We start from the raw sequence: 27378 nt of genomic DNA, 5'->3' as shown, positions 1-27378 counted from the left end.
TGCCGGATGTTTCAAGATCTTTAGTAAACACTGACATTCTGAGTAAATAGATTTAAAATAGGTAGGTTCACATGGATCAGGAAGACCCAAATCAGGTCAAGCTGACTATTTTTACTTTCTTTATGGAGCTCAGCTTGGCTCAAATAAACAAGATGTGATTTTTTTTATGTTGAGGTTTTAAATCTGTTAAAATGTAATAATCCACTATATATGACCAGACCAGCTGGATGCTTCTTTGTCAGTAACTCTGTAAATAATTTTTTAGAAATCTAATTATATGGAATAACAACAAAGTGATTAATTGTTCCACTTAAAGTAAGTCATTCCAATTATTTTCTAGCATAACCTAAAGAGGTTTTACAAGTGCTTCGGGGAATTTTAGCTGTGTTTATTACAGGCAGTAGTGAGAGAACAGGAAATGAGCGAGGTGGAGCAAAAGTCTGCCTTTCATTATCAAAATATTCTTTACTCTCTGTGAGTTGGCATTAAAATGTAAGGTTTTTTTCGTTTTTGATATCTTTTATGGTTGTTTTACAAGAAAAAAAAAGCAAAATGCATATTTATTTAAAAAGAAAAACCCAGCTGAATCTCATCTGGCCTTTACTCCCTCCTCTTTTTTCACGCTTAGTTCAAATGCTCAAGGATGAGCTTTATTAGCGTGACCGACGGGTGCTGTGGCCGAAGCTGTTGGATCAAAAGTGCACGACCAAAGGAAAATCTCTCTTTTATTCCTAAACATGTATCGGTCGCCTCAAATTCACGTTCTATAGCTTGACGTGCTTACGTGGCCGTTGCATCCGACTGACAAAGCTCACGACAGCGGCACGCTGAACCTTTTCTCCCTGTTCTCCTCATTATTTTGGCCCGCTCCTTCTTTTCATCTCATCTGATTCTCTGTAAATACCGTGTCCAGCAGTATGAAATCTGTTAATCGATCGTGACGCTGATTGCGGGGCTCTCTAGTACGGGGACTTTGGCGACAGAGAGAGAGAGAGAGGCTAAAACACTGGGGGGATAGAGAAAGAGAGTTGATTGGTGTGAGGTATAGTGAATATGATTGAGTGTGCACGTGCAGCTGGCAGGGTGAGAGGATGGGTGAGACAGAGGAGAGGAAAAGATGAAAGAGAGAGGGAGCATGTGCAAGAGAGACAGGAAGGGAATAATGGATGGGTGGAAGGTGTGTGTGTGTGTGTGTGTGTGTGTGTGTGTGTGTGTGTGTGTGCAGGGGAGCGAGGTTGAGTGAAATATTCCTAATTGCCAAGCCCAAGGTTGCCGGTTGCTGGTTTAACGGCTTGATGACTCTAATGGGGCTTTGTGTGCCATTTCGATATTGTTGTGGTTAAAAAGCTTTGGCAGCTACAGAGGACGCCTGTCACGGCGGCACGCAGAGGGAGAGGAAAGACGGGCTACGTGTTTGCATGCAGGTGATGGGGGTGTATGTGTGCAGAGAGAGAGGCAGAGATGGAGCACGGAGTGCAGAGTTGTGAATGCGAGAAGTAGAAAATGCAGTTATTCCCTCTTTTTTTTTAACAAACAGCACAGCAAAATGTAAGTGGAGTGGGGCAAAAGCAGAGACACAGACAGGTGTCTCGCTCTCTCAATCTATATATAAAGCACTGGAGGTTTTCTTGGTTTGTAGAGCTGTGACCATAACAGTTTGACCGAAACAATGTACAGATGTGGTAAAAAGAAAGTACAACGCCTTTAAATTCTAAAGTTTTCCATGTCAGGACATAATAAAAATAATCTGTTCCTTAACAGGTCTTTAAATGTGGTAAATACAACATCAGATGTACAACAACACATGAATCAAATGTAGTTGATTAACTGATGATCAGAACGTGTGAGCAAGTGGAAAACATTCCAGTCAGCAACCAGTCTTCCCAGAATGGACCAGTGGAATCCCTCGGAGGTCAGAGGATTAGAGTGATTAGAGGAACTGCTAAAAACCCAAGAGCAACATCTCAGACTCTACAGGCCTCAGTTAGCATGTTAGCTTTAGACTGATAGCAGCACAGGGGTAATGTTATGTAACATGACCTCCAAAAGGGGAAAATGAAGCAAAGCAATTTTAGCCGGCTCTTCTATGAGGCTGAAACTCTCTAACAATACGTGACCTTAGCACAGTGTGGAGCAACCAAGTTACATTATAGCCAGACAAAAAGAACTACATCAAAGTCAACCGCTCTCAAACAGGAAGTCAAAGCAAAAACATTACCAGTGTGGACACTGTGAGTGACCGCAAACTGGCTTTTCTAACTGGTGGAGAAAGCTGAATCTTCCAGCCCAGAGAGAAGTTCAGCTCTTCCATATGAATAAACCCTGCAGCACGAATAAAGACAAGGGAAACAAACTAATATTGCAAGAATATGACAACCAAAAAAAGAGAAAACCTGACATCGCCGAAGAAGAAGCAAAACGTGTCAGAGCCTCTTACAGCCGGAGGGGAAAAACCAACCAGCAGAACAACATATGAAACTGCGCTGATTCTTCTTTTAAAATGATTTATTTATCCTCTCACTGTTGTCATTTAGCTGTAAAACTATATCTCATCTCATCTTCTCACACACGCACATGTATATATGTGTATATACAGACAAGATGAACAAGGTCTCTGCAAACGCGATCCCATTGCGCTCTGATTTTACTTTCAATCCATCAGAAATCCTCGTTTTCTTCATTTGATGATGATGATGATGATGATGATAGATCAGTGTAGCTGCTTCACGCGCATTAACTTTAAAGCACGCAGAAGTCTGGTCACGAACTCATGTATGCGCCCGTGCACTCGCAGACACGTCTGTGATTCAAGTGTTGGTCACATGTGGAGGTGCGTCTCGAAACTGTGGCCTGGCAGATTTAATTTATTATGAATCTCTGCGTAATGACAGCTTTAATTTAATGCATCTGTGGGGAAATTAGATAGAAATTGCCTTGATTGGCGAGCCATCGTCATTAACTTTGACCAGCTCTCTGACATCATCGTCCATAAACACAACCCTAGTGTGAAGTGTGGAAAGAAAGCGATACGTTTGCTTCTCACTGGTCGGTATCATTGCATTAACTAATGCGAATTAAACATTTCAATGAGTTTGCAAGCATGACATTGGCTTTGACCCAGTGGGGGATTATTGTGCACAAGTTTCACTAATATCTGACCAACACTCTAGCAGGAGCGCGGTCCTTGTGGATTGCGGATGCCTCATCATGGCAACTCATCAGTCTTTGGCAAGATTACCTAAAAACTACTTTGGTTGCCGTTGTTTGTGTATATTCTTTTCTCAGCTATTGCTAGACTGGGCTTCAACAACAAAAGATGACCGGGTACAGTCGTATGGCGTATTGTCTGTCTTGTCTGTTGGTCTCAAAAGGGCCATATTTTATTATTCTTCAACTATGAAAATGTTGCGTAGCCTGAACCCGACATCAGGCATGCAGCTGAGCCTCGTTCCCACCGCTACATTTTTTTGTCAAGTGCCCTTTGAGCTGGTTTTTACCAACTTTGCTGTCAGCTTTAATACATTATTAAAGCGCATAAGAGAAAGATCTTGTATGTGTCGTTATTAGAATAGGGATTTGCGCCGATATGTGGGTGCATGTAAGATTTAGCAATATGTTGTTAATGGAAGTTACGTGACAAGGCATCTCAGGCAGTATCGCCGAGTGACGCAAAAGTAGTACGAGAACAGAGTAAACAAGTAAGGTAATGGATTAACTGAATAAAAACAATGAGTAATCTGTGAAAAACTGCAAAGGGATGACTAACAACCCCAACACTGCTCAAGCAGGAGAAGGCAGTTTGAATTTTATGTTTTTATGTCTGCTTCTTACAAGTAACGACTACTCTGAGTGTAAATACATTTAATGACCACACTTGGCAAACATGCTTTCAAAAATAGGCTACGTTTGAAAGATTTCGACTTTAGTATGAGTGAGGTAGGGGAAGAGGAGCGTGCAGATTGGCTTATTGTCTTAGCCGTAGTCTTGTTACATGTTTGTGTTGTGGAGACAACTCCCTGCCACTGTCACGCCAGCAAAGCAGATTTGAATTTTAATTGTCATCACAGTGAATGAAAGGAGTCTTCACTGGGGGGAGCCTCACTTGTGTAGCAGAGACAGAGAGGGTGGTCTGTGTGAGTCAGAGATGAAAACATCAACCTCTTTATTTTTTATTTTTTTTATTTTTAACACGTGTTCTCAGTAATTTCTTCCACTCATAATTTCAGCGTTCGAGAATATTTGTTAGGTTCGGTGTCAGAGAATGAGACTCATTCTGTAGTTGTGCCCGTTAAGTCACTGTGGATGAGAGCAGCAGCTAAATGCCCCAAATGTAAAGGCAAAAACACAGGGGATGGGAAAAGAGCAGTGGAGATAAAAGACGAGGGAGATAGAGAGGGTAGTCTTTTGCTTTGGAAAGGATGGGGCGAGGAGGTGGAGAAGGAGGAGGAGGGCGAGCGGAGATAGAGAGGGTGGTCTCGCTACAGACAGTGACTGAGAGCAAGCCTTTATCGTGTTGCCAGGAAAAGAACACAGAAGCACATATCAATAGTGCTGTTATTTTTCTCGTTGCTCTTCATCCCCGTCCTCCACACCCCTCCATCGTTCTCTTCCTTGTGAAGATTCGGCGTTTTGCGCATTTCGCCGGTTTCTACGATTCTTAAGGATAAACGGTGACCCGGGCCTTTGTTTTCTCACTGCACCACATACTGACGTATTGTAGATAAACTGTGAATCTGTGGGTGAGGTGAAGAAAGCCCGATAGTGGGGAGATGGGAATCTGTTTGAGCGTGCGCATGTATGTGTGTGTGTTTGAGCATTCGGTTTTTGTAGTGTGAAGTGGTGAGAAACAACCCCAGCATGACGATGGCTCGGGGCCTTCGGCTGACAGCGCGGACCAGGTGCACCCTGGGATGCATGATAGATGGAGAGAGGGAGGAAGAAAGGGATTGAGCCAGAGAGGAACAGAAAGAAAGCAGACAGGGACTTTAGCAGGGGAGGCCGAAGACGAGAAGGAAGGAAGTTAGCGGTTGTACAATACAGGGGGAAGAGGAAAGGTTAGAAGGATAAAAGAGGAGACCAAAAGAGGGAGAGTGGGGAAAGCTGAGGGCAAGCCAAAGCTGGAGATCGAAATCGGTAGATATGCCTGGAATGGTGGAGATAGCAGCAGAAGAATGCAATGAATGGATTAATAACATCCCTCATATGGATCTCACTGACCTGTGCCTTCCTCTACCTACTCCTCCTCTCTGCGTCTCTTCCCTTTGCTAAAGCTAGCATCACCTTTCCCCTCTTCCCTTTTGCTTGAACAAGGGACAAAACAAATATGTCTGACTAAAGAAGCATGCTCACCCCTCTGACTCTCTAAACCACTTTACAGCCACTTTGGGACACTCTGTGGTGAACCTCAGAGTCTCCTCTGTCCCCGCTTCCACTCATGAATCTGTGACTTACTCCCACTTTTTTATGATGGTTGTGTAGTTGCAAATGAGAGAAACGAAAACAAAGAATCATTGATCTTTTCCCCATACCGCTTCTTTAACTTTCACCATGGTGGCTTTGGGTAAATCGTTTGAGTATCTATAGGCACAATGCTTCAGTCATCGTGATCTGATATGATGGACAGATTAGCTTGAGGTGATTTAATTTTGTATTTGCACTGGATGTTTCCTACTTGTTTCATTTACTGTCGCTTCATTTTTGTTTTGTTTGTACTTTTAATGGTACTTGTATCCATTTTGAGCAAGTCGCATTGCTTTGGACCTTAAATTCAAATTAAATAGTTAATAGTCTTTTACATGTAACTTGTATTGCCTGTGTGAGGTCTCTATTTTGGCTGTGCAACATACTACAAACCTCAAGTAATTAACAGTATCAGACAGTACGAGCAAGAAAAAATTGCCAGAGCAGCCTGTTCTTTCATTCACACAGGACATATTTTCCAAATCAAAACAACATAAACAGCTTTTAGGGCGAGGAGTAGCCAAGTGTTTGGTACATTTTATCCTGTCCTTGTTATCTGTTGTGTTTTTTGTTAACTTAGCCTTTCCCACAAAAAATTATCAGCTAATGAAACTCTGCTCTGTTCTTACACTTGCTAACTTCTTTAACAAGTAAGCTAGCTATCGATTGCTAGCTAAATTGCTAGCATGTCCCAAAGCTGTGTGTTGCTATTTTAAAGGAGTCTTTAATCTGAGTTAAATATCTACAACTTGTTAAGGTTCTACACATGAAACCTCAACGCAAGAGAGCTTCTCATTTAAAGTAAGGCCTCAGTCACACAGGTGTAAAGATGAATCAGCAACTGCAGATCTGATCCGATGGGCCGTTTGACTAATGTCAATGACTAATGACTAATATGATATGTCTGTGATCTCGTGCAAAAATCAGTCTCGCCAAAATTATACCTCCATCTTCTCATTTATCCACTCAGCCTCTCCCAGCGGCTCATTCACAGAGACACAGATATAAAAACCAGAGTACACCAATTTAATTTGTAGGCTCACCTTTCCCTCTAGCCACCCTGTTCAGTCTTCTTAGCTTAACTCTATGAGACACACAGACAGACACGCACAAAGAAAGACCTATTACCGTTCTACAAGGACCAGGGGACAAACAAGAGCAGCAGCAGGAAGGGCATCAGACTGCAGAGGCCCCTCTGTGGGTCGTCTGCTAAACTTAGAGCAGAAATGGGCCAGAGAGAAACAATCTGTGCATTTGTGTGTCTGTGCCTTAGTTTGTGGCGAGTCTGAGTGTTAAGTGCTATTACCTTTCACTCAGACGCTGTCTGATTGTGTTAAGACGTGGACCGAAACACCCGTTTGTTAAATTTGTTCTTTTCATCCTTTAAATACCTGGAAGGGGACGTAGCTGTCACGTCGCAACGCAATTATGTTAAAGAAAAATCTGTCAAAAATTATAAGTGCGACCTGGGCTCTTTTTTTTCCTTTTTTTAATTAACTTGAAAAGTACTTAGAATAAGGTCAGTGTTAATTAGATGATGGTCTGACAAATGTGTGAGCTAATTAAGCTTGTATGTGTTTGATTAAAGATAAGTAGACTTCCATGATAAGAAAAGGGATGATGAAGCATGAGAAGAGTGAAGTACGGGAGGGGAAACGAGACACCGCGAGTGAGGCGAGGTTTAATTGAGGTAGAGATAATAATTGTGGGTGAAGCGAGAGAGGGCGAGAGAGAGTGCACGAGGGACGGGGAGGAGGTGGAGGAGGGGGGGGAGAGGGGAGGATTCGTCATCAATACGTAGTGCATGTGGTGATGGTGGCTTATGCTCACAGGCCTTATCGGAAACGAACACTTGTGTGTTTGTGTGTGCGTTGCCTCGCCCTGCTTCTAGCTCCACTGCGTGCCTGTGTGTGTGTGGAGGCCTGTGGCTGTGGCGAGTTTATATCTCCTGCCCACTGTCTTTTAAATTCACTATATTCAAGCGAAGGCCAGCTGTTCCCTCTTTCCTCCCGCCTCACCTCCCACTCCAGCTCTCTGTTTTTCATCCCTCCATCCTCTTTTTCTCTGTCTCAGTCGCTCGCTCACTCTCTCTCTGGCTGGCTTCTCGTTCCATCAGGCAGTGCAGCAGCAGTCAATAGCACAACCCCCCACCCCCCTCGCTCAAGTTCAAAAGATCCTTTATAGGCAGGATAGAAATATGCATTGCCAAAAACCTCCCAGCAACAGACACCATCATCTCACTCTCCCTGGCTTTCTCTACCTCAGTCTTTGTCTCTCTCTCTTTCACACACACTCCTCTTTTTTTCCCGAATGCTACTTCCTCACTAAAAACAGATGCCTCAATGACACATAATGCTCATAAAGTTATATAAAAATAGCAGTTCTTATGAGTTAATTGGGATCTAAGCCTTGCCCCACATTCTCACATGCTGTTAAGGGGTTTTCTTGCTTTTTTATGCTTGTGAATTTAGGATAAATATTCATTCTTAATATGAAGTCTGTTTCATTGTGAGCCGTGGAATAGACACGGCATAGTTAAAGATATGTAAAGTAAATACGAACCTACAGGCACAAATTACAATGCTGCACAGTAGTCTTAAGCCACCCTTTATTTCTGAAGGTCTGCTTTTTTACTCATTTTCAGTCCAGCATTTACACCTGACCATTTTTAGGGAAATGTTTGTTTATTTGTTAAGCTACCAATGAATCATTCAAGCATAAAAAAAGACCTTACCCGAGTGATAAAGGAGTGTTGTGTCTACACATAACAGCAAGCTTAGCAAATAACCTATTTTAAATGTTATCTTTAGGTGAATTGTTACTTGCAGCCTGTCACTACGACACATTCTTTACTTGAATCTGTGAAAAATGCCAAAGATAACACAGACAGGCATAAACTAGTATTTTTGCACCAACAAGCTGATTCTCAAAGAGCTATTAGCTGAAAACCTGGCATATCTCGACATGGTGTACAGTGTGTCCTTAAACATTTTTAACCTGGACAAAAGGACAAAAGAAGAAGTGGTGGGACTAAAAAGTATCTCCAGCAGATAAACAGTATCTGCATCTGTCATGTCCTTAAGAAACAGGAAAAACAGACCAGCAAAGACTTGACACAGGACCTGCGAGATGCATCTGACCCTTCAGTCGATCCACCTACTGTTGACTGAAGCCTCATTAGAAAGAAGTCTCAATGGAAGGGAGGCTGTCAAGAAGCCATTATTAAGGAAGGGAAACAGGGAAAAGCCTGTGTCATGCTAGATTACACAAGAACTGGGCTGAAAATCAGTGGGAACAACTTTATGGAGTGATGAATCCAGATTTGATATTTTTGGTTCAAATCATCATCAATTTGTTCAGAAGAGGTCAAGACTGAGCTAAAAAAGTGACTCCCCTTCATTTTTAGCACACTGCCTTGTCGGAAAAATATACCTGGATAGAAAAACACACATGGATTGGCCCAGACATCAACATTATTGAAGCAGTGGGGGACCATCCTGACAGAGAACAGAATAAAAGGCAGTAACATCCAAAGAAGAGCTTTAAATGTCCTTCAGAAAGCCTGGAGAAGAAATTTTTGGAATGGAAAGGCTTACCTTTGTCCTTAGACTCGGGCTCGAGAAATTTAAGAAGCTCTGGGAAAAATGGGTTGTGTACTCCCCTTTGCACTGAATAAATGAATATTACCATGATGTAAGTAGATGCTATTACTGGAACTGTGAATGTCTCCCATGCTGACCTTAAGTTTTGTATTCCCATACTGTAAAATGATAAATAAAAAGTTATAAAAAAAAAAAAAAAGAAAGCCTGGAGAACTATTCCTGAAGACTACTTAAAGACATAACAAGAAGCTGCCTAAGAGAGATCAGACTACTGAAGAATAAAGTTCATCATACAAAATATTAACTCTCGATCTTGTTAAAGTTAAACAAAGTTAAACTATGTCTTTTTTATTGCTGATATTTCAATACTAACTTGGCTAGTATTGAAATATCTGCTTGGCTAAGCTAAGCTAAGCTAGCTACTATGGCTAGCTTAGCTTATCTTAGCCAAAAGGAAGGAAGGTTTGTTTTCTTTGCCAGGAAATACTAACTGCTTCCAGGATGGTATGCTGTGATGTGATAATTATGAGGATACAGTTACCCAGAAAGCTTGCAGTTACAAAACAAGTTAAGCTTTCCTTTTTAAATGGTGAATCATGCATTTACAGGGCCGTGCCGGGATAACATAGCAAAGCAAGAAGATTTATTTCCAATATATTCCAAGCCTGCTTGAAATGATAAACAAATAGTTCGTTAATTACAATTGAATTACACAAAAACATCTTCAGAGCCACATTACATCAGCACAAACTAAACCAAAAATAAATAAAATGTTCACAGTAGATCAGGTGACGAATGGACTGGCACACCTTACCTTGGAACTATATTAGTTCACTCCATTAGTCCAAATTGCTTCCCACTAAAACCTCAGCTGACACGTATCCTCCGACAGCCATGATTTATTTTTACGCAAATGGCGCTATGTTGGTTTTCAGTTGCAGTAAAACATAAAGGAGCGTGAGCATTACATCTGTAGCTGCACGTAAACATGTAGCTACAGAAAGCAAAATGCAGCTAATGTAAGCCAAAAATGCCTGCTCTTGACCCCTGTGTTCCCATTTAGTATGTGCTTTATGTGATCACGCTGTGATGCACTTTCCTGTTTAACGGTGCGCCTCATGTTGTTTTACTATGTCATTATTTGTGTGGAGTGTGCGTGAGTGCCTGTGTGTGTCTAAAGCAGCACCCTGGTATTATTCTGTGATTGCGGTGTTGATTTGTCTTTTTGTGTTGGAATCCTCACTTGGAGGATGGGTTTCGATTGCCGCTGCTGCTGCTGTGTATGTGTGTATGCTAACAAGAGATTTTGTGCCTGCCTAAATGTGTTTATATGTGTGTTTAAAGCGAATTATGTGTGTGTATTTTTGTATGTGTGTGTGCATATTCCAGAGCAAGATTGGAAGTGGGTCTATTTCTTTTGCAGTCACTGATGTGCCCCTGTGTGTGTAATTGAAATACCTGAGTTATTGACTCTCCCTCCTCTCCAAGTCAAATAACTGCTCCAGGAGTGTGTGAGTGCACTCATTTGGAGGCTCTGGGGCAGAGCAGGCAACTCTGGCAGACCAAGACCTATCAACCACAGAATACACACACACACGTGCATACCTAGTACAGAGCCTTTATGAGGCTAAATCTACTCAACTGCAGACACGCAGGCACACTGAGGCAACGTTAGAGGCAGAAAATCACACACATATGTATTAATAGAGGTGCTCACACGCACAGTCGTATGCCCAGAATACATTAGATTAACTTCAGTGGATCATATAGGAATGGAGATTTGCAGATGACATGCGGCAGCCAGTGCATTGCCTTTAGTTTCCTTATTAGTCTGCCCAGTTGATGGATGAGGTAGGGGGGAGTCTAAACCTAAGCTTATGCCAGCCTTTGGATACAAATTAGAGTTTTTTCATGGGACTTGCTTTTTGTCCTCATTAGAGGGATGCCTCCCATAATGTGACAGCATCCCTACAACCTGAGTAATACCTGACTTCTCTCCCATCGACACACACACAAACATATGCTCGCGTACATACATCTCTATTTTGCACAAACACACACGTTTCACACAGAGGAAGGCACACGTGTCTCTCCTCTCTCTTCCTCTTTCTGACAGCAGAAGTCCTGTCTCTGTGGTTGAACAACTCAGGCTTAGCCTCCTCTGTAAATGGGTGGCTGACTGCCTGACACACACACATACACACACATTCACATACGCGCTCACACACCTCCGTTTGCCTGCTCCTTCACTGACTGCTGGCTTCCTGCCCCTCACTCGCTCCATGCAGGATCACAGCCGTCTGCCAGCCTGCCCTGTTCTTCTCCATTCATCCCATTGTCACCACATTGTCCTCTGCCTCTGTCCCTCTGGAGGCTTCAAATCTCAGCTACATCCCCACTGCTTTTTTTAAAAACATTTTTTGTACATCTCTATCTTTTTTTCCCTAGCTTGCTTAATTCCTTTTCCCTCCCTTTGGTTTCTCTCTGCTCTTTTCTCTTGTCAGCTCTCTCTTCTGTGGTTTTATCTGCTCTTTCTCTGCCTCTCCTTGTATCTCTCCATCTCTCTCTCTCCCCTGTCTCCACCGGCCATTCATCCCAGCGTATTGTGTTGTATAGTGTATTGTTGCCTTAGTACAGTAGCCAGCACTGACGTCAGCTGTGGATCCACAGAGAGGACAGTGAGCGGCTGTGAGGTGTTTTCAAAGCCTTGCTGGCCGGCTTCTTGTGCCTGGCTGACTGACTTGCTGGCCCTCGAATGCCCCTGTAGGAATTTTAATGCTCGCTAATCGATCACCTCATGCCAGCAGAGGTGATAATGTGGCCAGTCCCTAATTATTGTTGCTGTAAATGAAGAGTGGTGTTTGCAGCACTTCATTTTAGTCAAGCTACCAGCGTCTTTTCTTTTTTTTTTTTTCTTTCTCCAGTATCTCCAAACCCCACCTCCCGATTTTGCATTCGCCTTGCTCTTCTTTGAGCGTGTACTTTTCTCAAAGGCTAATGAAAATTCTGCAGACCTCTGGCACTCTGAATGAGTGTGCTGGACAGCACATTAATACTGCTCTTTAAGAAAAGAGAGATAGAAGGAGAAGGCCAGAGGAAATGGTGGTGGGGAGGCAGGGCGGCAGGGGTGCTCTATAGAGGATAAAGTGGGGGGGGGGAGTGCACAAGTCTGGAAATTCAATTATAACTGTGCCCTGGCAGTAATTCCAGTGGTATTAATGGGACGGCAGAGCGAGAGACGAGATGGATAGAGATGAGAGATGAAGAATGAGAGAAGAAGGGGCGGAGAAGAGACAGAAAGTTGAGCAACAAATGGATTCGAGTTAGCAGCGAAACACGGCACGACGTCAGAGCTCGCATCATTTTTTCATGATCTCGAGACACAGCTCCTGCATATTTCAAGCAGCACGGGGATAATGACATGTTTTCACTCTCATGGATGCAACGCGTTACCCTCATTACTTGCGAGAGTTCTCATCTTACATGCTCGCCGTACACCTCGACATGCTGCCTCAATCGCGCAGCCCTGATCTCGGTAATGCAGCAACAAGGTAACAGATCAACCCACGTGAATCCCCTGGGAGGGCCAGGTTAGCGTTTGATGATGAATGAAGTGCATAAAGAGTCCTAAGACACCGGCACCAGTTCTGCCTGTTTGCCTGGTCTTACTGTCAGCTTCAAATTGCTCACATGCAATTAAAAAAAAAAAAAAAAACAGCCTCATTCTCATTCATATCATTTGCCACATTAGAAGCATGAATGCTGTGACCATAAACACACTACTGTACATTGTGTACACGCAAGTTGGACACTCGCAGAATGACTCACAGACACAAACACACATGCAAAATAACCTGCTCATGTTGCAGAACTGCAGAGTCCTGTCTAGACGAGTATTTCTCACCTCCTCCTCTTCTTCTGTCCACCTCGGTATTCTGTTTCAACACTCACGGCAAGACGCAGGCTCGGATATCAGTATGTAAGCAGTGTTTATTGGAGTGTCTGTAATGCTGTTTGGTTTGGTGTACATTTAACGTCTGTAGACTGAGTTTCTCCCAGCAGACAGACTCAGTCAGGGGTTACTGTGTGCCATTTCTTGTTTGTTATTTAAATCTAGTACTGTGCGGGCTAAAAAATGGCCTTGTTGGCTTTAATAAAACAAAAATGATGAACACGACGTGTGAGATTAAGGACAGCAGCTTGAAGCCCTCAGAATTTGCTCCAGCCACCCCCGTGTACAAACTCATTAACAGAGTCATAAAGGCAACTAATGAAAATCATGACCGGTATCATTACAAGACCACTGGTGTCCTCTCGCCTTTTCCCTCTGCGAGCGAGAGAATAAAGGCAACTAAATTAATGTTCACACCAATAATGTTACAAAAACACCGCCGTCCTTTAAGTAGCAGCTATTCTCCTCTGCGTGTGCGCAGCCACCTAAATTAAAGTTCAGACCAGTGTTGTTGCATAACTGTTTACACTCCACATCTTTGTCCTTCTGTGTGTTTTTCTGTCACTTTCAGGATGACAACTCCATGTTCTTTCAGTTCGGCCCCTCCATCGAGCAGCAGGCGTCAGTCATTTTGAACATCATGGAGGAATACGACTGGTACATCTTCTCCATTGTCACAACGTACTACCCGGGTTATCAGGACTTTGTCACCAAGGTAACCGTGCAGCTGATACAACGCATACAATCAATCAGGATGAAAGAGATGCAGAACTTATGATGTGGATGTGTTCCCAAAAGCCTAGGCATTTTTAAAAATCTAATATCTAAGTTAGATATTAGTCAGAATATTCACTTATACTCCCAAATCTTTGCAATCAGGGATAATAACAATTAAATAATAAAAATAATAATTCAAAAAAAGTCCAAAAATAAATGTAGTTACAAGTAAGATTAAAACATAAATGTACTAACAAACAGACAAAATATATATAATATAATTTTGAATTTGATTTAGACGCTTGATTTTAACACATAAAGCACTACAGTTTTACTCACTAAAACCACAAGTGTGTTAGCCCTGCGACAGACTGGCGACCTGTTCAGGGTGTACCCCGCCTCTCGCCCTATAACAGCTGGGATAGGCTCCAGCACCCCCGCGACCCTGAAAAGGATAAGTGGAAGCTCCAAAAGGCACGGACACGACAAACGCACTTCAGTGTTCAGTGACTCCAATTAGCCTAGCAGTCAGCTATCAGCTACAGAGGCCTGACTTTAAGCCTTAAAAGTTGTTTTAAAAAAAAACACCCTCTGTATAGTTGTCATGAGTAGAAAGATAAATTAAAAGCATTTTGTGTACCAGACTGTAAACACGTGTATTTCAGCTGCAAAGTTTTAACTAGAGATGGCACGATACCACTTTTTTATGTCCGATACCGATACCGATATCATAAATTTGGATATCTGCCGATACCGATATGAATCCGATATAGTGTTTTTTAATCAACAAAACTGTTTTTTAAATATCTTGCTGCATTTTGTATAAGTTCATACTCAAGTTTAAAACAACAACTACACTAAAGCTATTCTGTTATACCTGTATGCAAAAAAAATGTTTCATAGTTCAGCAATACTGATCAATCTAATAAACTTAAACCTACACCATCCTCCCTATTCTGGTATTTTAAAGAGTACTTAGCATAAATATTAAGCAACCTAACTAATAGGGTTCCAACTCCCAGCAACAACAAAAATAAATAAATAAAAAATAGGGAACCACCCCTCACGCTCCACCTCATGATGCTTAATCGACGTAATCAACCTTAATTTGATGCAGTGTGAAAAAAATGCACAGAAATCAATTATTTTTCAAGAAATATTAAATAGATTCAACATCTTTCTTCAACAAAATTGCAGACTGCACAGATGGTACCTTCCCAAAGGAAAAAGTACTATAGCTTACTAGGGTATATATATTAGACTTAATAGTTACTATATACAGTAATGGACTTCTATTCATTTTGCATCAAATTAAAACTTTGGGTGTCAGATAATTATTTATTAAAAGCTAGACATTTTAAATGAGAATAAGAAAGAAAAGTATGTCTTTGTGCCCCCTTTTCCCTGTTCATGCCCTATCGGCCCCCCTGGCTAAACTTTGCTAGATCCGCCCCTGCACAGTTACCAGCGTCAGCTACATAGAAAAAGATCCTCGAGTAGAAAGTAATATTAAATACATTCTAACAACAGCTGATCAAGCTTAAACGTGCTTCTGTTGTTCAGCCGCTGGTTTCCTCTTTCTGGTGCAAAGTGGGCCAAAAGCAAACTAGAGACACGGACTCGCGGCAGAAAAGCCGATCAGCTGATCGTTAAGCAGTTTCATGATTGAAGTAGCAGCAAGAAGAGGCAGTCGCTCCATATATCGTTTGTTAAGCTTAACGCAGGAATGCTTTACAAACATTCAGAGATGGACTTACACACTTGCTTTACTTCTCTCGGGGATAACTTTGTCGGAGATGAAATGCCGGGTTGCTAGCGAAGCTCCAAATGCTATCCAGACCACCGACAGGTCCCGCATGCCACAGCCGCTCTATCACGTGATGCATACTGCTCAGACGTGCTAACGTTCTGAGGTGAGTTACGGCGTGTTGCAAGTTTTGTGAGGTGCTTTCGTGATATTTAATGGATCGGATTACATTTTTTATTTTTCTCCGATATCCGATCCAGTAATTTAGGTCAGTATCGGACCGATACTGATACGTAATATCGGATCGGTCCATCTCTAGTTTTAACATGGGAGTCTTTGGAGACTGACTTTCTTTTGAAAGCGCTTGAATAACTGCATGACTGTATTTTTCAGTCCCAGGGGTTTTCAGGTGCTTTGTAACACAAACTGTATGATGCTGATTAGAGATGTGTTTTATAAACATTTAGTAATTTGTATAAACCCAAATGCCTGATCTGTGAAGTGAAGTGCTAAGTAAAAGAAATTCCAATTCAATCTAGTGATGTATCCACTTTGTTTTTAATAAACTGCTTCATCTTGGAACAATAAACTAAAATGCAAGTCAAACACACATTGAAACACACTGTTGACAAAAATAATAGGGTTTGAATTTTTTTGTCTTGTTAAAGACTAAAGCAAAGTACATTGTGGTAATCAGCCCCTTCTACCTACTGCAGATTCGTAGTACCATCGAGAACAGCTTTGTGGGCTGGGAATTAGAGGAAGTTCTACTACTTGACATGTCTGTGGACGACGGCGATTCGAAGATTCAGAACCAGCTGAAGAAACTCCAGAGCCCTGTTATTCTTCTCTATTGCACAAAAGAAGAGGCCAACACTATCTTTGAGGTGGCCCACTCTGTTGGAATCACGGGCTATGGCTACACGTGGATCGTGCCCTCGCTGGTTGCTGGAGATACTGATGTAGTGCCGGCCGAGTTCCCCACAGGTAGGAAATCTGAAACTGAACCAGAGTTCGGACTTAAAATTGGATCACAATGAAATCATAATAAATGATCTTTTATTGCTTTCAACTTAAATCCTACACATGTGGAGTTTAACATTTACATAACATTCAGTGATTAGGTGAGAATTTGGAGTGTTACAAATACATCCATTTTCAGTACAGAAGATTGTAAATGAACCACGGCAGACCCGATAAGATCTTTATGCTTTTCAGCATACTTTGTTATTACTATTGCTGTTCACAATCACACGGCTGCAGCTTTGCAGCTTGCAGTCATACACCTACCAACAACAACAACAAGGCGTGATTGCGGATGCTGCTCAGGTGTGTCCGCCTCCCCTGCAGCGGCCCTGCAAACCACGCCCGCCACAAAGATGTTGCCCTAAAATGCTTGTTTTAAATCATAATTGTACATACCAAAGTTACCAAAACATGTAAATGGCCCAGCTTTTATTGCTAGTTGTGTCAGCTTTAGCATCAAAGCTGCAACAGACACCTCCGATAATCAAAGATCGGCCTCTGCATGGCTGCTGTGGAAATTTTTGCAGAACTGCGTAGTGGATGCACACTGGATCTGTTGTTTTCTCAGTTCACGCTGCAGCATGTCAGTAGGGTTCAAGTCTTGACTTTGACTTCACCATAAGTTTAGTTTATTGCTTTTAAGCCGTTCACAGGGGGGGTAATTCTTGTGTTCAGGATCACTGCACCACTGCATACCCCAGAGTGACAGACTGATGACCTGCCATTGTCCCCACTGTCACTGTCAGAGACTTTCTTTAAGGGAGCAGAATTCATGTTTTCTGCAATAATCACAAGTCGGCCTGTAGCAACATAGCATCTCCACTTTATACAGCTTCCCTCAGCTTTGACCGTTGGTAGAATGATTTGTTTGTCTTTGTTTGGTTTATGCAAACTGTGATGAGACTCTTGGCCTCGAACAAATCCATAGAGTATTCTTCCAAAAGGTTTTGTTGATGCAAAATTAATAAAAGCCTTAATGTACTGTTGGGATAGCACTGATTTTCACTTTACCAATTCTTGTTGCCATTTTAGCCCAGAGCCTTCAGGTTAGCAGAGTAATAAACTGACCTTTGTTGAGTTTAGACGTGACTTTCTTTGGATGTTTTTGTTGGGTTGTTTGAGACTTTCCAGAAGTTGTCACTGTATTAGAGGAATTCTGGAAGGTCAAGCACCTCTTTGAAAGTTCAATCTTGTTTCAAAATCTTCTTTTATAGATAAATCCTTTGTGGACGTGCCTTAGAAATAGTCTCATAAACCTTTCCAGAAAGATACTTCAATCACATTTTTTTCCTTGTCTCATGTCTTTTGGCACACTGTGCTAATGTTGAGACTTGAATCGGGACTGACAATGTATATTGTGCAGACTATATATGAAAGTTAAAGATGGCCACTCAAATGAGGCAAAGAGTTTCCCCGCCCATTGACGTCCTTACAAGTTGACAGCCTGAGGACTCGCCCCCTGCTGGCACTTAGAAAGAACACAAGTTTTAATTTCTTCATTTGCTTCATTTTTCATAAGAAGAAGAAGCTGCAGCCGAGCTGTGGTATATGTCACGGCTGCCGAGGCGAGCCGTGTGGAGTTGGAAGAAGGACCCAAGATGCAGGCAGTGGATGAGATACCGGTGGTTTTATTTACAGAGGTGTAGTGGCAAACAAACAGTGGGGCATAACAAATAACTAAAGACACCTAAACTGGGAGGACTAAAAATAACAGACCTGGGAGCATACGACAACGGGATGAGAAGCAGAGAGACGCAGACAGGGAACAGGACACCGTGGAAGACAGGGTAACAGACTGACACGGAGTTACACAGAACTTAAACAATCATCATCTAGAAAATGATAACAAACTAAAAGCGCTGGGTCACCGACCCAGGACCATGACAGTATATACTGCACCACATTACAGAAAAGCGTTTTGTTTCATTTCCAAAACAGTGATAATGATATAGTAAACTTCTTTTAGATCGGTCCTAAAAGCGACTCTCTGTATTTGAAAATCATAATGATCCGAGTAGAAACAAAACCAAAGACGGACAAAGACGGACGGCAGAACCACTGAAAAGCTATTCCTTAAATTTTCTTTCCAGTTCACTGTTGGATTGTTTTGTAAGACAAACTGACCTTTTCTAACAAGAAATGAGGAAGCCTCTTTTCTCCACAGCACCACCGGAGGTAACCTTTTCAGGTCAAATGTGAAACCAAAGTGATGTCTAAGTTGGGGCACATTAAAACACTCAACCTGCTCACGCAATTTGTCAGGCAAACCTGTCAGGCTGACTCATCGAAAACGACACTCAGCGCTTGGGGGTGGACAGACACTTTTTAGAAAGGCCATCTCTCAGTGGGAATCAAACCTTTAACTGTTAGTGATGTCCCCACCGTGCTAACTAATGGAACTTTCCTCAACTTTTGGCTCTCTGTGGGAGAGAAAACTGTAGAGGAGGTAGTATATCTAAGCTAGACGTATGAGCGCTGTAATTTGTTGGTGTTTGGCTGGTTGATTTACAACGGAGGGGCGAAATTACACTGCCGCCTGTTCTCAGCAGTTTCTGGGAAATGGTTTTCCAGGCGGCACCTGAGACCGTTGTCCCGTTCAGGCACCGTAACTCAAACCTTTTACCTCTGTTCCCCTATTGGCACCCACAGATGATTTACTCTTGAGTGGGAGCTAGGAGTGTGTTTGCAGGCCGGTCTGTATGTGTGTGTGTGTGTGCTTTTGTTTTTGTTTCAGTGTGTGATGTCTATGTGCATTTGTCTGTGAAAGTTACGATTGGTTCAGGGTTTAATTTGCATGAGAAAATAATGAGCGAATGTAATCAAATGGGTTGTGTGTTTGCGCACTGCCGTGTACTTCATATGGTGAAGGACGACCGGTGTTTACTCGTTGGACAGGGTGAACCGAATTCTGTGCGCGTTTGTGTCACTCTGTCTGTTACAAATTAGGGTTCCACTCTATAAAGTTTGATATATCACCGTATCAGTTATGTAAATCACACAACAACGTCCCTCTTGATTTATGTTGCCGCTGAGATAATCGCGTCTCGCTCATGTACCGCCTGGATGATTGCAAAGTAGAGCTGCGTCGATGGACACACACAAAACTCTTTCAGTTAACACTCAATTATCATGACATGACTCACATGGGACAAAATGACACATTTCAGGCTAAATGTCGTCCTCCTGTTTCGTGCGTGATGAACAGGATACAGAATGTGCCAAAATAACCGCACAGAATTCTCAAAGTAAGACGACTTTTTATGACGTCGCTTGTGTCAAAAACATGATTATTTAGATCATACCTTTACTTAAAATGTCATTAATACAGTGTTTTAAGACAGCGTGCAAAGAAACCATGAGTATCCAGATGGCCAAGCTTTGATTCACAGCTCTTCTCCTGTAGGATCTGTGCTTGTTCGTGCTGCTCCTGCCAGAAATATGAAAGTGATGGTTGGCTGACGAGTTTCCTTTAAACAGCTTCAGCAGTGACAGTCTGTAAAACCTGTACTGAGAACAGCCTCACCTTTCTAATCACTAAAATGCTAAAGCTTTCCAAATGCCTCTGCTTTGTGGTTTTGTCTTGAAGTGCAAAAACGTAGAAGAATAGCATCAAAATCCTAGCAGCCTAAGAAAGTTAGCAACTGTTAACTCTATATTGCCCTGACAGATATTTATCAGCTTGATGACATATTGGCCTATAACAAACACGAGTCTACATATGACAACATATGAGTTGTCCAGAAAGACGCCAATTTAAAAACGTTATTTTTTTCTGGAGTGAAGCAGCGTCTTTGTTGCCGGTTCCTTTTTTAAAAAAAAGATTATTCTTATTTATTTTTTTGCCTTTCAGCCTTTATTGGGTAGAAACAGTGGAGCTAGTCAGGGAAGAGGGGAGAGAAGGGAAGACATGCAGCAGAGGACTGCAGGTCAGACTCGAACCCGGGCCTACTGCTCTCTGGTCAATACTTCCAGGCATGTAGACACGAGTAAGAAGACCCGCTGAAGTTCTGAATATCTGAATGGGGATTAAAAAGGTCATTTCAGTGACCGAACGTGGTGTAGTTGTTGTTGTCAGAAATTGCTGATCCACTGGGATTTTCCCACACAACCATCTCTAGGGTTTACAGAGAATGGCCTAAAAAGTGATCGAGTAAACAGGTTTTCTGAAGGTGAAAATGAAAATAACCCCTCATTACAGCCGAGGTATTCATATAAACACAAAACACATTAAATCTTGAAGCAGATGGGCTTCAACAGCAGCTAAGAGCAGGAAACTGAGGTTATTGTTTTCACAGACTCACCAAAATTGCACAATAGGAGTTTGGAAAAACACCGTCTGGTCTGATGAGTCTTGATCTTTCTTAAGGTATTCCATGTGAGAGTCAGCTTTCATACCGTTTAGGTATGAAAACATGGATCCACCCACGTTGTATCAGTGGTTCAGGCTCGTGGTGTTGGTGGAAATGGTGTTGGGGACGTCTTAGTTCCAATTAAGCATTACTTCAATGTCACAGCCTGCCTAATTATTGTTGCTGACCATGTCCATGGATGCTTTCAGCAGGATAATACACCATGTGACAAAGCTGAAACCATATCAGTCTGGTTTCTGAGTTTACTCAGTGCCTTGAATCTATGAGGAATTAAGCAGCTCTGAACACAAAAGATGATCCAACGTGGGACTAGCAAGGTGTACCTAATAATGCAGCTAGTGTGTGTATGTAGGACATGCTTGCATGTTTGTTTGTGGCATCAGTTGGGATAGTTCTGGAAAAACCAACATGCCTTGTGTAAGCATCGAGATCAGAAAAGCCAAATTAAGCCTGCAGCAAGTGGCAGTCAAGCGCACCAACTTCTGAATCAGCACAGAGTGAAATGACACCGCGACACCGCATGTGACTGTTGGTTTCGCTGGTTGTGTCCTCTGTGGACTCTGGCGGTTCAGGGTTCACCAGGAGGTGCATGCTAGCTGTGGGCCTAATTTACTTACAAGGCACACTTAATAATTTGCACCGTGTGTGATGAAGAGCCTCCAAATCTCACGGGTAATTCCGCTGATCCCTTCCTTAAGTAGCGCTTTGGGAAACCATCTCTTCACCCACTCCTTCTTCCTTCTTGCTTCTCTATATTTTGCTGCTGTTCCCTCACTTTTCTGTTTTTTTCTTCTGTGTTACTATTTCAGCCTCCTCTGACTTGCTCCCAAGTCTCAGCTCCCTTCATCTTCCTGTGTTTCTTGAGTCTGTATCTTTGTGTCTCTGCTGCTGCCTGACTTTCTCTCTCTTCTGCTCATTCTGTCACTCTTTCCCCTCCTCTTCCCTCTCAGCTCTTTCTCTCCTACTAACAGCCTTTCTGTCTCTTTTTTCCCTTGATCAAAGTTGCACACTACTGCCACACACACTGTGTTAATGTAACCACCCAGTCTGACATCACTGGCATTAATAAACTGTTTCCAGAAATATCTGCTGTTATGCTTTCCGATCAGTTTGCTTATTGTGGATGCGTTATGTCTGCAGTGTGATTTAGGTTGTATGTGTGAGAGGGAGATGTCCTGCCACATTGTAATACCTTGTTACACGCCCAAAAGAGAGCTGCGACAATAAGACATCAAACCGTCCGCCCGCGTGCTCCCGACACACACGTCTCGCCTATGTCTTCCTGGGAAGAAAGTCACGCCCTTAAAGCAATAAAAAGTCAAGCATGTAAAAAGGAACGGGGAACGGAGCGAGTGGTGAGAAAGTGTCGACAATGTGTGACATGAGATGTGGTCCTGAAGGGCCCGAGCTGTCAGTGCAGAGGCCCCGTGAGGAAGGCAGGTTGCCAGGCTGCCTGTCTATTTCTGCACGCTGACATGGTAGCGGGCTGGCTGACATGTGGTCATACATTGTCAGATAGATGCAGACCTGCTGATGGACAGAAAGATGGACAGATTAAATAGAAGAGAGTCAGATAAATTACAAGCTTACAAACCCTGAGAGCTTGAACCCAGGGGGCCTCTAATGGCTCCTAAACAATCAGCTGTTGGCTGTTTTCAGAAGTCATAAAGGCATTTTTGTAGCCAATTTTAAATGCGGAGGTAGTTAAGACTTTTGACTTGAAAGGTTTGAGCGTTACATTGTTTGTTCGGCAATGCCTACCACTGCTTCAGCCACTGCTGTCACACCTTCTCTAACATGACCACCGAACACAGAAACGCTTGCTTTTTTCTTAAAAGAAAAAAAAAAAGATTTCCATGTTTGCTGATTGGATCCTTTTAGTAATAATTGGGTGGTGAACATTTTAACTTTACACCACCCAATTAATATTAAACTTACACCTGCTCCAACTTTGAACTGTAACCTAAGCCAAGAAGGCATGAAATTGTTACCAAATGATGCTCCAAAATGAATCCTTGTGTACCGTGCTTAAGGACAATCCCCTTGTTGGGGCGACCGTGGCTCAGGGGGTTGGGAATCGTATCTGTAACCGAAAGGTCGCCGGTTCGATCCCTGGGCTCTCTGTCCTGGTCGTTGTGTCCTTGGGCAAGACACTTTACCCTATTTGCCTACTGGTGTTGGCCAGAGGGGCCGATGGCGCGAAATGGCAGCCTCGCTTCTGTCAGTCTGCCCCAGGGCAGCTGTGGCTACAACCGTAGCTTGCCTCCACCAGTGTATGAATGCGAGAGTGAATGAATAGTGGCATTGTAAAGCGCTTTGGGTGCCTTGAAAAGCGCTATATAAATCCAATCCATTATTATTATTATTGTTAAATCCAGCATGATGAAGTCCTGAACCGCTGAAAACGGGAACTTAATGACTGGTCATTAAAAAGAGATAAAGATTTATTGCTGGGAAACATGCACCATGAGTAATCAATTAATGATGACTATTAGTCATGGGTTTATTGTAATTAAAATTGAATATTGTAATGGATTTTATTGCCAATAACAGCTGTTTAATATCAGTGAAACTCATTTTCATAGCATCTGTGTTTAATACATCCCAAAGAGCCTAACAGTAAGTTAATGCCTTTTTTTTAAACAAAAAATGTAACATTAAGAAAATATTTTCACATTCATGCAAGTTATTGTCGGGTTTTTAGGATACCTACAGGAAATTTTGTGTTTGCGATTCGCTGCCTGCCACCAGGCTGTCCTCAGCCTCGAGAATGCTTCGAATACCTACAGAGAAGGACGTGGTGGAGGAACGACAGGTATCCTGGCAAACAGCTGAATGGGCTGATGGGCACTTGGAAGGGCATCGGGAGAGATGGGCATGGAGGCACACAGACAGAGAGAGACCTGCAAATAAACATTCCTAAACATTTGACAGATTGTCAAATGCGAACAGGAGTCGGGCAGACAGAAGGACAGATAAGCAGGCGTGCGGAGAGTGCAAAGGCCGACAAACAGACCGTACAGAACGTACTTTAGACAGACAGATGGACAAACACAGCAAGATGATAGACTCTTAGTCAGTCAGAATGGGAGTGCTATTCATCTGCTCCCTGAGTCACTACGTAGTGTATGCTCTGTCTCTTGGAGTGTGTTCAAAGCATGTACACTCTATATATCCTAGCACACTGATCCCCCTGTCTCCCCGGTTTAGTTTCCTCCATCTGTCCGTCTCGCTGTGTCTTCACTTTCCTCCGTAGAATCACTCCTTCCCTTCTCACCTCCCTTTAAAACAAAAAACCCCTCATCTACCTTCTTTCTGCATTTCCTCTAAACGATCTCTCTCCTCTTCTTGCTTCCAGGCCTGCTCTCTGTCTCCTATGATGAATGGGACTACGGCTTAGAGGCGCGGGTTCGCGATGGTGTGGCGATCATCACTATGGCGACTTCTACCATGATGATGGACCGTGGGCCTCACACCCTCTTGAAGTCTCAGTGCCACGGAGCTCCTGACAGAAAGACCCCCATCTCAGGCAACCCCAACGAAGTGCTCAGGTGAGTGAAGGTGGAGAGGGCGTAGCATGTCAGAGCAGCATGATCACACTTAATGGACCCAGTCTCAGTTAGTTTATCTGGTTTCGTCGGCACTTATAGTATTGCACGCAAAGCAACACTGTGACATTTAGATGTACGATTCGAGGGTCTTTGTTGTCATTATGCAAGGATAACGAAATTATAGTTTTATTTTCATTTTTCTACATTTGTGACACAACTTCCAGTGACGCTGGAAATAATTAGAGTCCGTCTGCTATCAGTTTACAATGAATGGAGTCGAGTTGGCAATGGCATGCAGTCTGTTGCGGTGATTAACACAGTGAATTAAATCAGTGAAAATCACAAGTCTGTTGCTGTCTGCATATACAGAAATTTGCATTAATCACAAATTCACATTAGCCACTTATACTCAGAGTCCAGCCAGAAACAGAATTTCATGCCCCTTTACTGTTACCTGGACAAATACCTGTTAGTTAACAGAAGTCTGAGATTGAACTATGATCTGGCACATCTTCATGCAGTTCTGAAACCGCAAAAAAACTTTTAAGCAGGGAAAACAAAAAGATTAAGTAGCATTAAGTGACATCTTGGATCTTACTTTTATTAATCACAGAGCTTCTGGTGGTGTGGTTTGCGTTCTTTATCAGTAAGCCTGCTTTCCCATAAAACGTTCAGCTCTCTGCTGGATGTTGCCACTTGCGCGCTGCTTGAATATGTCATTCTGCAGTAGTCTCGGTGTTCTCTAGGAACCACGATCCTTTTCCTTTGCTTTCTGCCCTGCAGCAAGCCGGCACATATCTCACGAAAACCAGCTCTGTGGTGCAAACCATACACTTCTGTACAATATAGAAGAAATGCCACAAAGCACTGGTCGTGTTTGTTTAAAGCTGTTTATTCACGCTAATGTGTCTGAGTTGATGTGGGAGTCATTTGTGGATGTTGCTTTAAAATTGCAACGTTCTGGTGGTCTAACATCCCCACGATCACCATGGCACCGTCATCATTGGTGCAGCAGATGTTGCAGCACGTGCGTGTTAGCATCTCCATCCCCTGCACGCTGTGATCATCCTCCCCCCACGTAATAATACCCTATGCACAAACACCCCTTCACATGCTGCCATCTTCAGGAAAACCGACCCCACCCCTTCAGCTGTCCGTCCCAGCAGCAGGCCTTTTGAACTGGATGTGAAGCCTAGCGTTGGGCTGCGCTTTGCTCTGCGCGCCGCCTAATTGGTCCCAATGGCGTTTCAGTCGGCGAACACTATCCCCTGTCGTGCTGCGCTCCAGAGCTCAGCGCAGCATTATATTCAGTGGCGGTTTCACCCCTCCGCGACTCTGCGCATCTGCTGGAGATAGATGTGCGTGGGTATGTGTGTTTTTATTGCCCTAAAGAGAGACCAACTGTCAAGGAAAGCCACGTGTGCATGTGTGCACAGGTGTCGTACAGGGCAGCATATGTGTGTATGCTTGCTAAAGAGACTGTCAGTATCGCTTCAGGACACCGGTGGCAGATCACAGACACTTGCACAGAAAACGAAATGCGCTGACCCCTTTTGGCTGATTCAGACAGATGTATAGATGCACAAATAGTCTTTTTCTGCCTTCTCCTGCAATTTTTCTGCTGAATGCAAGCACGCATACATCCCGAAATACTCTTCTCACGCTCATAAGACGCCAGAGAAACATGGAGCCTACTGTGGAAACTCGGGCTCTTCTTTTGGGATGTGTGTAATTTTTTTGCTCATGGTCAAGCTTAACTGCATCCTGCTCAAAGGCAACAAAACTTTGTTGTCCAGTCAACTCTTTGGATGTCATTTCAGCCCCTGCCTGTTGTTCTCTCCTTTCTGAACCTTTTGCATTTGTTTCACCACTGCTTACTGCTTTGAGATAACAGTGGTGTTTATGGCAGCTGCTCTTGCCCCAGAATACAACCCCCTCCTCTCTCTTCTGTTCATGTGTTTGCCTTGCTGTGGTCTGCTGCGCACTGCTTTGTTCTTCTCAACTCTGCTGTGGTCTCTCTGCCGCGTTCTCTCTGCTCTGCTCGGCTGTCCTCTCGCGCCCCGTAGTCTTCTGTTTTTGTTCTGCCCTGCTCTGCTTTTTTCCCCCTACATCTGCTCTGCTTTGTTCTACTTTTATTCTGTTCTGTGGAGGGCTGCTCTACCGTTTTATCTTCTCACACCTCCTCGCCTCTCCTCTTGTCTCCTCTCCTCTCTTCTCTAGTGATTTTTCCTCTCATCTCTACCGTTCTGCTCCTCCCTAGTTGGTGCCTGCGCTGCAGACCTGCAGTTTTATAATCAACTTAGCTGTGTTGTTGATTAGATCAGTTGCAAACACTGCTAAGATCCTTTGCCCCTTTTCTGCTTTAACTAAATTTGTTTGGTGATAACCTTTGTCTTCAAGTGTTCAATCAAGAGATTAGCATTTGGCCTAGAGTCTATATATTAGAAAGTGAACGAACGCCTAGTTGCCCGGCTTGCGTGGCTGCTTGGCTGCATGGACCGATGCCCACCCGCTCGATTCGTTCACTACTAAGTGAGTCAACGAATGAAAGATGGATGGACGGCAGCTCAATCAAAAAGCTCTTTCCTGCGCCTGGGAAGCCTTACATTCTGTGTTCTCTCCAGTGAATACAAACTCCATTTGTAAAAATTTCAAGCAGACCTTTAAAGTAAATCATTAATAAACCAAGCAGGGGCACAATTAATTCTAAGCTGTCGAAAATGGCATTTAGCAGCTAAACCTGAAAATGAAGCTTTCATCTCAACATATTAAGCTGGAAAAACATCCATGGAAAATGGACCAATCAGAAACTGATTCACTGATCAATATAGGTCCCGAGCTTGCCCCACTGCTAAGTCACAATCCACATGTGCCAATCTGAAACATTTAGGTAAATAAACTAACTATTAGTGCTATAAAATTGGGTGCTTTAATGTTTACACACACACGCTAC

General features: G+C 43.0%; 1 protein-coding gene across 5 annotated transcripts in view; it reads left to right on the top strand.

Moving 5' to 3' along the window:
- Positions 1–27378, top strand: part of grin2ba (glutamate receptor, ionotropic, N-methyl D-aspartate 2B, genome duplicate a) — a 141668-nt gene that overhangs the window by 62787 nt on the left and 51503 nt on the right. For 4 of the 5 annotated variants that reach the window (XM_085270467.1, XM_085270468.1, XM_085270464.1 and 1 more), the window contains 3 exons: positions 13586–13729; positions 16195–16465; positions 24233–24425. In XM_085270467.1, coding sequence (XP_085126593.1) covers positions 13586–13729; positions 16195–16465; positions 24233–24425 — 608 coding nt within the window. Of the gene's footprint in view, positions 1–13585; positions 13730–15324; positions 15645–16194; positions 16466–24232; positions 24426–27378 lie in introns of those variants that run through there. The other variant, XM_085270469.1, reaches the window with a different exon arrangement.

This window comes from Mchenga conophoros, linkage group LG4 (assembly GCF_057382185.1).
Source record: "Mchenga conophoros isolate Kocher_MC1m ecotype Shallow Benthic linkage group LG4, M_conophoros_male_GT1.1, whole genome shotgun sequence".
Lineage (NCBI taxonomy): Eukaryota > Metazoa > Chordata > Actinopteri > Cichliformes > Cichlidae > Mchenga > Mchenga conophoros.
The sequence above is the reverse complement of the archived record's forward strand: the minus strand, read 5'-3'. Positions and strand labels throughout refer to the sequence as shown.